The 13,235-nt window shown below is 39.0% G+C and overlaps 1 protein-coding gene across 1 annotated transcript in view; it reads right to left on the bottom strand.

Annotated features, from left to right (window-relative positions):
* Positions 1 to 1,984: 1,984 nt before the first annotated feature.
* The window catches only part of ELOVL4 (ELOVL fatty acid elongase 4), a 34,353-nt gene continuing 23,102 nt past the window's right edge, over positions 1,985 to 13,235 (bottom strand). The window contains exons 3-6 of the mRNA XM_004696294.2: positions 13,035 to 13,115; positions 8,899 to 9,070; positions 6,913 to 7,040; positions 1,985 to 4,096 (exon numbers count right to left, since the gene is read on the bottom strand). Coding sequence (XP_004696351.1) covers positions 3,821 to 4,096; positions 6,913 to 7,040; positions 8,899 to 9,070; positions 13,035 to 13,115 — 657 coding nt within the window. The 3' untranslated portion in view covers positions 1,985 to 3,820. The remainder of the gene's footprint in view (positions 4,097 to 6,912; positions 7,041 to 8,898; positions 9,071 to 13,034; positions 13,116 to 13,235) is intronic.

The raw sequence follows: 13,235 nt of genomic DNA, 5'->3' as shown, positions 1-13,235 counted from the left end.
CCCCCAATGAGAATGGACAAATTCATAAATGTCTGTTAAGCTGCATTTCAGACCAGCTCTCCAAGGGGCAAAGATTCAAAGGAATTTTTTTTCATGAGTAAGCATGCTTTTCTATAGTAACATGGAAATTATTCCCCTCCTCTCAAAAAAACCCAAAAAACCACCAGGTAAAAAGTATTTTAAAAACCACCAGGTAAAAAGTGTTTCATTTCTCACAGGTCGTGGCAAAAAATAGGCCTGTAAGTGTAAGAGATAGCAAGATACCAAGAGGTATCTCAAATCATCACTTGTCCACCTAGAATGTCTTTTATTTGACCCTCTGAAAACAGCTATGAACCACTTTCTTCATAAGTCACAGGGCTCTTTTTTTGCAAGATAGAATCCTGTATTTCTCATCTGGTAGTAGATGTACCAATTATAATTTTCCATTCAGATCTTTAAATCCCTTCAGTCTACTTAAAAAAAAACAACAAACAAATCCTGTGACATTCAAGCCACACAGCTGTTACCTTTCCTCTGTACTTGGAATTAGGAAAATCCGTGATTTATGGCATTTTTCATCGAGTTTTTGTTTCTTCTGACTCAGAAATTATCTACCTAGAAGACTACACATGATCCTACGATATACCATTAATAAGGACTGCCTTCCAAGGTCACGTGTCACAATCACTCGCATGCTGAGTGCCAGGGGGACCCAGCTCCTTAAAGAGGTTTCCGTTTCTGATTTGGTGCTGTGCCTCTACGGAGCTCAGCACCAAGGTTCCTCTCAAACGCTCCTGCCCTATTTACCACCCAGCAGGACACTTAAATCTCAGCCACCCAGGCCTGTCATAGCAAGACCCTTGCTATCCCATCGTGTGTGCCCATCGGATCCGGAGATGAAGGCTGTTAACAAGCTGCTTTTCACGAGGCACCAAGTGGAGAGCGTGTAAACAGCTCAGTGGGATCTGTCACATTCTAATGAGGATGGTAGTCAAAAGTTTTGCCACACTTTTAGTTGTAGCTAGATGGTGCCTGAATTGTCATATGAGCAAATAGATGTAAGGTAGCAAACTCATTTCCACCTTCTGGTATTCTCAGTTACTCTCCGTCAGAGTAACCGATGTGCAGATTTGGAAGAAACCATGTATTAGAACTATCCCTAACAAATACCCAATACTGCTGGATTTCCTCTTCTAAAATGTGAATGCCGTGTATTAAAATATTTCAATGCCTAGATTGTGTGAAGAGAGAGTAGGAGAATTAAAACGTTAAGACTAACCCTAATCATCGTTTAGTTTCCACCTGTAAAACAGACTTCCGAGTGGTAGGAAAAGATGGAAGGTGAGCTAGCTCCACCATCGAGTAAATTGGAAAATGAACTGCTGTATGTCTCAGGCATTTCTCATCGTTGCAGATATTTAATGACTTGCCTGACTCATAAATAAGAAAAAATTACTTGACTTATAAAGCTTTACTCAAAATAACCCTCATCCACTGATTTCTATCTGAAGCATGCACTTAATATGTAATGTTTGGGACATTCAGAGTGCTGATAAGAAAGGCTGTCTTTATCACATCGTAAAACTACCTTTGATAAAGAACCTTAAAGCATAGTAAGGACTGAATGATCTAAATGTAAGAACACCAGTGCGCCGCCTCATAGTTTCGTTTGGGGACCACCACCACCACCACTGCGGAAAAGGGGAAAAGCGCGGCATTCAAAAGCACATTTGAAGCGACGCGTGTAAAGAATGCCACAGAGGAAAACGTCTGTGTTACGTCTGAGTCCCAAATCTGCTCCAAAGACCACTGGTTTTCAAAGTAAAAATGTGCTACCATCAAAAATCTGCTTTGCCCCGGAAAGTATAAAAACTCATATTCTAGTTTCATGTCTTTTCAACAAAGGAAAATTGGTAACAGAAAGTCAGAATTATTTAACAACCACTTCAAACAAACTTCTAACAGACAATTTAAATAAGAAACCAATTAATCAAAAAAAATCTTTTTTTTTTCCCACAACAGTTGAATATTTATTGTGCTGCATCAGGTGGCAGGGGATGAATCGTTCTGGGAAACCAGTACAGAATGTTCACAAAGATTTACAAATCTCTAGTTATTATACACTACGCCGCAAAACAAAGGTGGTGGATCCTCTTATGCCAACCTACTGGATGCGTTGCAAATTTTTGTACAGTTCTTACGGCTACATGCCTTTGGGGAAAAGTTGTTTAGTTTTAATGCACAATAAATATTTTATAGTTTACAAAATATTTTGAAATAGTGTCTGCACAAATAGCATATATCCTGCACATGCAGTTTTTACCATGTTGTCAAGAAAAAGTTAGAAATATTCATGCTTTTTGGGTCACATTTTCTCTTTCCATTATGATCCCTGGACAGCACCCTCTAGCAAGTTATCCTATGTAATAAAACACAGTACAAATTCTCTTCCTTAGTGATTACCTGGCTGTTCCCTCATACGTATTACAAGTGCTACATGAAATACTTCATTTGTAAATTTGTAGAGATTTTATAATTCTGACCGCTTTCACTCTTAGTCATTTCTATGTTTTCACAACTTGTAACATCAAGCACTGAATTCAATGATCTTTAGCACCAAGGAGTCAAGAATATTGCACCAAAATGGGTTTACACTTCATATCCAGTTAATAAATAAGATCTTGTAACTCAGTCACAATGTATCATTCCAAAATGAACCGCACTGAAAGGGAGGGAGGGTTTCACAGAAAAGTTGGATGTATGCTATTTTTAAAATGAGACCAAGCGGAACAGACCGCCCCCAATGCATTCAAGTCAAATACAACTGGAATTTATGTTATAGGACTCCTTGATTCTTTTACATGAAAATTTATTTAATTGTAACTGCTTTTTCCAACATAAGAGGTAGGTATATTTCCACATATGAAAATTTAGTAACAGACACAAATCAAAACGAGAAAAGCCTGATAAAAATCAACAGACTCTCTGCTAACAGCACATAGATGTCACTATTTTATGATGTTACCAATGGAGACAGGAGCTGTTTCATATTCCCATCAGACAATAATCTGACTTTTCATAATACATTCTGACAGTAATAGGAGTACTCAAGGCTACTCAAGATTTCATCATAAAAATTGTTTCCCACAGTGATCTGTGCCATGAGTCGTGGTGACCTTTGGTCACCAGACGGGACTTTACTGTTACTGTTCCTCACTTTCACCAATACCATCATCATCAAACCTCTAAGCATCTACAGAGATGAGCAGATTTTAAAAGTTTTCAATTACAATCAATAGGGTATATTCAGACAAGAGGTGGAGAGAGTCAACCATGCTGGCCAGCAAGTGAATTCAAAAGTATACATTTTAAAGAACGTGTTTCCCGCTCTGGACCAGAACATGTAATATAACTGATTTTAATTAATCGGTAGTGAGTAATCTAGTCAAAAATATTCTTAATGACTGTTTCTGTGATCGTCTAGATTCAGACTGGAGAATGGGTGTGTATTAAAAACACATGGAAAATCCCATCCATTACACAAATGGATGGGACCAGAGAAGGTAAGTGTCCAAAGTCACATGATGATTGCTTTGGTCTGGACAACATCAAGGCTAAAATCATAAAATAAAATAAAAAAAAAATTAAAAATAAAACCTTCATAAATAAAACATCCGGCCATTGTATCCAGCACTTTCCTCACTCTGCAGGCCCTAGCGCAAAGAGCAGAGTTGCCTTTTCTCCCCACCCCTAAGCCCTCATTTGTTTCTGTCTTCCCTGAAATTTCATATGAAATGGGAGATTCCTCACTGTCGGCAACAGGTAGGCCCCCTTCAAGTTACTCCCCTTTTGCTTTTCCATTCTTCTGCTTTTTCCCATTCTCCATCACCAGCTGTTTTTCTGACTTGTTCACACCATTTGCTGAAATACCATTCACGGCAGTTTTTCCAGTTTTTGATTTCTTAGGCATGTTGTACGTCCGAGCGTAGAAGTTGAGGAAGAGGAATATGAAGCTGATGGCATAGACGATGAGAGCCCAGTGCATCCATTTGGGGAAGGGGCAATCATTCCACAGAGACAATGCTGTGTGTCCAATGGTCACATGGAACTGAACCTGAAAAACAAAACAACCGGGGTTCACTTAACCGACATACAAAGAAACTGTAAGAACAGCAGAAGCATTTGCTCATCGACAGAACCCAAATGTGCCACACTGCTCCAAGCTGCATAGTCCTCACAGTGGCTCTCGTGGCCCGCCAGCCTCCTCACTGGGTCCCCAGTTCCAAGGCAACCTCCCAGGCGAGGGTTTCCTGACCAGCAGGCTCCACGCAAATGCCCCGCTCTTTATCCCAATGAAACAAAGCACATTTGTGTGGGTTTTTGTCCTTTGCAATAGTCATGGTTATCTGAAATCGTTTTTATATTTGTTTACTACCTATCTTTCCAGTGTAATGTTAATACCAGAGGACAGGGCTTAGTCGAGGTCACTGACCCATCCCAAGTCTCCACCATTAATATTTATTGAACGTGTTCTCTGACGATGGCCAAGGGAAAGTAAAAGCTGGAGGGTGGAGACCACCTGTACTTCTGAAGAAAGACCTACTGGTCTACTTCTGAACAAGCATCCGCTCAAAATCCTGGGGGGCGTGGTTTTACTCTGATACACCTGGGGTGGGAGTCGGGTTGGGGGGTGGTCACCATGAGTTAGAATCAGCCCATTGGCAACTAGTTGGCTTCCTCGCCAGAGAAACATCATTCTTGTAGAGAATTGAGTTATCTTTGAGGATTGTATTATCAACATCAATTGCTATATTAAATTTTATTTTTTAAATAATTTATTCTATGTAAGTCAGAAATTTATATCAGGATAAGTAATTTTTTTAATTTCCCAAGGCAAAATACAGATTTTAAATTTTTTTTGGCTTCATAATGTTTCTTATAGAATGCACTTTATTATAAAAAAGAATATGATTGAGTAAGGGAACTGCTCAAGAAGAGCCAGGAACAAGCTCACAAAATAATAGATATAAATGGTTCACATAATTTCTGGCATCTCTTCCCTTGTGGTTAGTTACTAAGACGCAGGAAAAATGAGTTACACAACTGTATAAACAACTTGCACAAAAAGGTGAAGGAAGCGTCCACTAACATCTTAGTTACAAATGAATCTTTCACACCCAGCATTCCACAAAAGTTGTGTCTCCTGTTTGGTTAGCCAGCTGTTTAGCAACTTAAAACAAGAGATGGATATTATTTCCAAATGTGATTCTACTGATAAAGCTATGTACATGCTATGATTAAGGTAAATTAAATTCCAAGTCTTGAAGAATAGCTACCAGGTTGGTTTTAGATTTTCAGTTTGATTATAGGCTAGTGCCTGCGTATCTCTGAATGTTACACTGACACACCCAAGTGCTACAAGAAGCCCTACAAGGAGTATGTGCTGAAGATGGTCTGGTCTGAATATAAGCATTTTCAAATTCCTAACTGCTCTGGAAGGCCTGGGTTTAGGAAATTGAAGAGTTCTCTGATCCTCATTTCCCTCCCTTTAAATCACTGTCTACTTGGCTCTGTGCTTTCTTTTCAATTTTGACATTATAAACATTTAGAACCTGTTGAGGACTGAAAAATAGAAATGAAACCACAAAAAATTTAAACAAGTAGAAGATGAAGAGAACTATAAATTTTAGAATTTATAGTTCCACCTTAAGAACCATTAGTTTAAAAAAAAAGAACAATGAGTTTTTACATAATGGCCTTGCTCAGTAAGGGAACACAGAAGACATGAGTGCTATACAGCAAAGTGTAGTGAAGAAATTGGATGACTCCCAGAAAGCAGATAGCACAGCGTCCTGGTGTTTTAAAGGCTTGCTTCGAAACAAGCAGCCATCTAAGTGCGATGTCAACTCATGTGGACGAAGCACACCAACATCCGTGACCCAGGATCATAAATCATATAGTCCGAAGTCAAAGGAAGAAATAGTTATCAGAGCCTAAGCTGTGAGATTCTGGTTTACGGAAGCCTACGGAGACCGTGGAAGCCCAGGATAGATTTATGGGATCCACATAGAAAACAAGCCTCCAGTGATGTCCCTCTGTCCATAATGGAGGGATGGGAATAAACAGGTTACAGAGTGCATTGGGGAGATGACTATAGGAGATCAAAATGATACATCTGACGAATAGTTAAATCCTTCTCAGCTGGTTCCCCCCCCCCCGCCCCCTCTGATACACATTGGGCCCGATCTGGTTTTCAACATTTTCTAGGTTTTTCTTTTTGTTTTGTTTGTTGTATTCATACTGGGGTTTATCTGATATGTTTTCCTGGGTTTGGGATATGAATCTATAGCGACAACAAGCAGAATAAGGGTCCCTGGGCAGGTACAGTGAAGGGGGTGGAGTAAAGGGATGATATCAAGGAATTCAAGAAGGAAGAGAATATTTTGAAACTGAGTGTGGTAGCAATTATATAATACTGCCTGAGGTGACTGAACTATGGAATGACATGACCTCTCTATTAGCTCCCAATAAAAGGGTCTTGAGAAAAAAAAAATTAGGATTAAAAAAAAAAATCACCCGAGTAAAAAACCTATTTCCCCCCTCTAGTTTTATATGGATCTATCTATGTGCTTTGTAGCGTACTTTGAGAATGATCCATTTCACAGATCGCTGAAAAGGTCTTTTCTCTTTGAAAGGATAAGTGCTGTGTGTAGTCAGGCATCAAACGAAGGAAGTAGCTCTGACCACTCTGACCCAGGAGTAGGTAGGTTAATATTGTGATGCACCCTCAACTGTGGAAGCTAGAGAAACTACTAGAGAATGCTAATTGTGTTACAGAAAATTATATAAAGTGACTTAAGATTTCCCGTTGCTAAAAGCTAAGCCTTTTTAGTGTTTCCCCAGGAGAAACTGTAAAGGTATTTAACTCACCAGCTGCAGCATGGTCAGGTACCGTTTCCACCAGAGGTACTTCTGAATCCATGGGCCAAATGCAGTCAACCCATAGTACGAGTACATGATCACGTGGATAAAGGAATTCAGCTGAGCGCCAAAAAATGCTGTAGATGATTGCAAAATACAGAAAAATGTTTGAAACCCGAAACCTTACAGATTGAAAGAAATGAATGTACATAATTTTCCAACATCTACTCTTGAATATTGATATGGAATAAAGGAGTTAGTACTAATGGAAAAACCTTCTCTTGAGACTAAGTGAGGTGTTTCAAAAACTTTAGATGTTTCAATCATATAAACAAGAGCACGTGTTTTTCAAACACAAAGGACCTGCAAGGTGGCAAGCTTCAAGTTTTTAAAGGGCACATGCTAGTGAGCTTAAGTCGATGCTAATAATATAACTACTGCAACATTGCCTTTCATTCTACTATTGTGTGTGTGTGTGTGTGGATGGGGGTGGCGGGTTTGAATGTCATGGCACATATAAAGATCCAAGTAGATTTGTAAATATTCTATTACTGCCTTTAGCTGAGTCAATATACATATTTACAACAACAACAACAATAGGTCTTTAACTAGTTTAAAATGTTAGCACTCCATACACTGATCCTAACCGAAAGGCTGGTGGGGTTTGAAGACACCAGTCGCTCCAATGGCGACAGTTGTGACCGTGTGCATCTTAGAGATGGAGAGCCCTCGAAATCCTCTAGAGCCATTCTGAGTCAGAATCTATAGGGCCATTCTGAACCAGAATCTATAGGGCCGTTCTGAGTCAGTATCTATAGGGCCGTTCTGAGCCCGAACCTATGGGGTCATTCTGAACCAGTCTACAGGGCCATTCTGAGTCAGAATCAACTTGACAGTAATGGGCTTGGTTTAGCTTTTTATTTAATTGAATTAATTTTTATTTTTTAGAATAATTCATTTAGTATATACAAATTTACTCAGATATTCCAGTCAGCCTAAATCAATGGCATTCTTTTTTTTTCCCTGAGTGAGAGTTATATCAAAATACAGTTTTAATAAAAATAAACCTTATCATACAGTGATTTTAAAGGTCAGTTCAGATTTACTCATTCTTTTTAAAATAAGTTCAACTGTGCGACTTTCGAACTGGAGTCCTGGGAATAGTCTATCGGGAGCGCTGGGGGCAGAGTGGTCTCAGGGTGGGCTGCCCTCTGCCAGGCGTGCAGTGCGGAACTGCGGTCTGTCCCTCAGGAGCACAAGGGACATTGCACTCCTGTGAAAAGTCAGAGGCTTGGAAACTCACAGGGGCAGCTCTGCTCTCTCCTAGAGGGTCGCGGAGGCAGCATCGACTCGATGGCAGTGAATAGTAATCTATTCGTGTGAAATCTTAAATGGCCAATTACCATATGACACTGGATGTATTAAGGTGAATTATACTACATGACTTGTTCCATGGGTTCCCGTGAGATTTTTTTTTTAATTTTGTGGCTCACTCTTGTGAATTATTCTCAAATTATCGGCACCTGGAAACAGTGGGAGCCCAGGTAGGCCATGCTGTAAATGTCGGCCCTCTGTGGCATTCGCAGGGCTGTGGAAGACCCCTTTGAAGGAGGACCTGCAGGGCCATCTGAGACCTGTTTCAGAGGACGGGGCTCTGGGCTGGGACTAAAAATGGAGTCTTCACACGAAGGGGGTGTGTCTTGGCATCCTCTGGGATCAGAATTACCAGAAGTGCTCCACATCACAAGACTGCTCGCTTATTTACATTTGATTTTTGTCCACTGCTGAGATACATCTTTAAATAGTGAGGGAGTCAGAGGCGGAAAGCTAATGTTTTCATTTCTTTAGATGTAAAAGGAAATAGATGAAATGAACCAGTATGGTAACTACAAAAGCTAAATGGCAGACCAAGTCAGATTCCTAGAGTCCCATTACTCTCCCCAATATGTTTATTACATATTTTAATGCAAGCAAGTGTGTCCTGCAAGGGCTCACCTTGTCCCCCTGCCACCCACTTGATCCCAATCCACCACAATGTAAACATGGTACAGTGATGATACACATGAAGGAAAGAGACTTGGTTGTTTTTCTTCCTCAGGATAAAAAATACTGTGTCCAAATATTCAACTCCTTTAGATACAAAGTACCACCATAGTGCAGCAGCTATCTGTAAAGAGAAAGAAAAGAATGCACCCTGTAAGCACCAGACTACTCTCATATGTTTTTGACACACTGTAAATAACTCTAAAAATATCTTTATTGTACAAAATGTACAAGGCAAAGAATGGAATCATTTCTGGCTAAGTAGGTTTGAAACTCAATTACCTACCTGCACGGAGAGATGGGAAAGAAAAAGCTTTATCTACACAGCGGCAATGATCCAGAGAAAATGTTCAGTCCATTTAATAGCTAGGGGTTATATAATTTCAAAATCATAAAAACAGATTTGTAAACACATTCGTATTGTTATGTCTTTCAATTTCGTGGAAAACTGAGAAGTTTATTGTATAAAAACACTTTAGCTGCTCATGCCTAGTGTACATTATACTGGAGATACAATATTAGGTAAATGTGTGAAGCACCTGGTCTCTGTTAATGTCTGTCTCTTTCTCACTTTAAAGTATGCGGCAAGCTAAGTACAGCAGCAATTTGTATTAGGTGGTACAATTTTTAAGATGATAAATTAAAACAAATGAACAAAAATAATAAATATTTGCTATTCCTAGGTCAAGGGAGAAAGATGAGGCTTTCTACTCCTGTAAAGAGCTGGTCTTGGAAATCTACAGGGGCAGTTCTACCCTGTCGGGTAGCTATGAGGCTGTATCGACTCGACGGCAGTGAGTCCGGTTTGGTTATTCCCAGGTCATAAATATGATCCTGCTTACCTGCCTAAGTCTTTTCTTTGCCTGGGCTCTAATTAAGACACCAGATGGTAAGAAAGATTACACTGCATTCTGAGATTAGGAGTCCAGGAGAGGTGACCTCTGTAGATAAGTTGTAAAGTATTTTGCAAGAATCCTACTATTAACAGTAACCTAAACTTATTTTTTTTAATACCCAGTGTTTTATATGACAACCCCCCGGGCTCAAACAAATAACAAATGAGTAGAATTACAGAAATCTCTTTATACATCTTTGTGTGCCAGGAGCTTGACACAGATTCATTCAAAGGCAGGCTTAGGTGTTTAAGGGCTAAAAAAGGCCTTCCTTATTTTCTGTCTACATCTGTGGGATGTCGTGAGTTTTCCTTTTGCTCTGCTTGCTGTTGCTTTAAACAAGATTGTCATTTTAAAGTGTGGGTAAAGAGGAACGAGAAAAAGTTGAGAATTATTTACTTGAATAATATTGTTGCAAGTAATAAATGACAACAGATATAAAATAGTTCGCTACTCACAGCAATGCATTTATTTTTAACTACTATTATACTACTTAAAAATAACCATTTTAGGATAATAAATGTTATCAAGAAATGACAGATAAGGTCTTGGACAAAAGAGATAAGAACTTAAAATTATTTTCCTAATGTTAGAAACTACATTATATATACTTGAAGAGCTATATACATTAAAGTCACAAATGATACAGGGGATGAATTAAGAATAAAAGATTCCTGACACACAATATTCATTCTACCACATCGAAGCAATATTATAATTATTAGCACTTTGAAAAACTAAATTTCTATTCTGAAGCTGAACACTTCATGATATCATGAACACTTCCACTTCTTATAAGGAACTATCCTGAAAAAAATTAAATAGTACTACTGTTTATTAGTTATGAGTGCATAGTACACTGATTGTGTATGTTTTATAAAAATCTTTATTTTCTAATTTTAGGCACCCTATTAAAATGAAAATAACTATAAAGAAATATTCTAGAACTATTCGTTCTTACTGTATCATAAGAGTTGAGAGGGAATGAACTTCTGACATGCCTTATTCCTATCCTTTTACTTTAAATAGTTTCTGGTTAATTTTCATTCAGTAAAATGGAGCTTTGGGTTTGTTGGGAGATTTTGATGGAAAAAGAGGGGGCGGGATTCCATGCACATTACAGGGTAAATAATATCCATTATTAATATTTGCTAATTGATTTTGATAGGTTTAAAATCTGATAAGGTATTTAAAATCTATTAGTAAGATAACATCTTACTTAGAATGAGAAAAATATTTGAACATAATGGAGGCATTATTGATTTGTAATTAAAACATGAGAAAATGAGATCATGCACACAAATGTCTATAAAAGGCATCCTTTGTGACTTGGTTTACCAATAAGTAACAATTATGCAATAGCATAATCTCTTTAACAATTAGATGATGATGTTTCAAAAGTCTCCATCTTGCTCATAAGGACAAAATTATAAATCCGCCAGCTAAACTTACAAATCCTAGTTGATCAGCACCATTAGGGGTGCAATTCACCAGATGTGTAACAGCCTACTTGGCTGACCTGCTCCAAAGGGAGTGCAGTCTGAGTGGACAGATGTACCCTGAGTGAGGGGTGGTGAAGAAGCAGAGTTGGGGAAATGAGACAACAAATGATTTCCGTCATGATCTGTTGCAATTTGTAGGCTCTTTCTTGTCCTAGCATATAGCACTCACGGGACCTAATTTTTTTTTTTTCAAGAATTGGTAGTTTAGCTGGATCATGGAAGCAGGTTCACAATGAAGAGTAGTATGACCAAACCAAACTCACTGCCACGGATTCGACTCCGACTCAGATTGAACAGCCTACCTCGTAACCACTGCCCGCCAGGGCTCCTTGAGAGTGGTACCGAAAGAAAGCAGTGCTGCTGAGTTCCAGGTCACACAGACTTGGGTGTTATTTTTAAGTCTTTATCCAAAATAATAATAATAATAATAATAATAATAATAATAATAATTTATCATTGTAACTGAGGGTAGACGTTTCTCTAAGCACATGCCTTCCTGAAAGCAAGCCCTTCTCCCTTAAATCAGGCAAGACCACAGAAGTCAGCTCTGCATTGATGAGGTTCTCTGGCAACACAGATTATTAGGAGAAAAAATTTTCTCATCAACCAATTTAAGTAACAAAGTACTCTCCTGTTCTCTCACTCACTCAACCCAAAACTCACGGTCATGACTCAATTCTGACTCATTAAGGCCCCCGTAGGGCAGGGGCAAACTGTCCCTGTGAGTTTCTGAGACTGTAACTGTTCAAGGAACAGAACGCCCCATCTTTCTCCCTAGAAGCGGCTGGTGGTTTTGAACTGCAGATTGCAGCCCAACCCATAACCTCTGGGCCACCAGGGCTCCGGCTCTCCATCACAGCACAGCTTCTATTTTCTTCTTCACCATCTGCCATGTGACTATGGGCTACTCCTCCCCTTCCCACAAGAACATAGGCCCATGAAGGCTGGGAGGAGCTCTGTCTTTTCACTGGTGTCTCTAGTGACTCTCAGAGCCGGCATACAGAAGAGGCTTTAGCCACAACTGGTGAAGAGGGAGAACAATATGATAACCAAAGGGGTGGCTTTTCATCAGCACGAAATTCTTCGAATAAGGATTGAAGCTCTGGACACAGAATATTACATCTATTCAAGCAATTCTATCTTGAATCTTATGAATACTGTCATTTATATTGGCTAGCTCTTGTCAGAGAGCTATTTTTTCCAAAGGATGCTACTAGCATTCTATTTTGCATTTTATATATACACGTCAAGAGAATCTCATAAGCACTTAAACTCTGAGTTCAGGCCTACACAAAGTTTGCTATCTTTAACTGACTACAGATTATACAGTGCATACCCATTTACCATTCCTTGAACTGGGCCCTCTTTATAGGTTTCTATTCTTAAAAAAAACAAAACAAAACATCTAAAATAACTCCATACACAACTTCTCCCCTGCTTTTTGAAAAAAGGACTTCATTCTAGTATTCAAACACACATTCGCTTACACTTCCCAAGTGAAAAATGATAGATTATATCGGAAGTATAAAAGCAGATTCTCAATCGTATATTTTTAAAGTAAAGCACAGCTTTGTTGGCTCTGAACAACCCAGTATAATTTCAGTGCCGTGAAAGAACACGTATGCATTCGTACAATGGCGCCTAGAAAGTGAAGTCCATTTCGTATCACGAACAGTGTTGTTAGCACACTCACCCTGACTTCATGAACGTTGTCCGAATAATCCACGCGCTGGCACACATAGCTGTATCCTGCACGATATGACCCCATAAATAACTGGGGGAGAGAAATTTAAAGCTTGAACAGATGCAGCATTGAAAATAAGAATTACAATATGCACGCTTTCAACTTATTCTTTTTAGAATCATTTTATTGGCACATAATCCACATATCATA

The sequence above is a fragment of the Echinops telfairi genome, unplaced genomic scaffold, assembly GCF_000313985.2.
Source record: "Echinops telfairi isolate 266 unplaced genomic scaffold, ASM31398v2 ScPeMD7_3533;HRSCAF=4204_0, whole genome shotgun sequence".
Classification (NCBI taxonomy): domain Eukaryota; kingdom Metazoa; phylum Chordata; class Mammalia; order Afrosoricida; family Tenrecidae; genus Echinops; species Echinops telfairi.
Note: the sequence above shows the minus strand (reverse complement) of the source record. Positions and strands in the feature narration are given on the sequence as shown.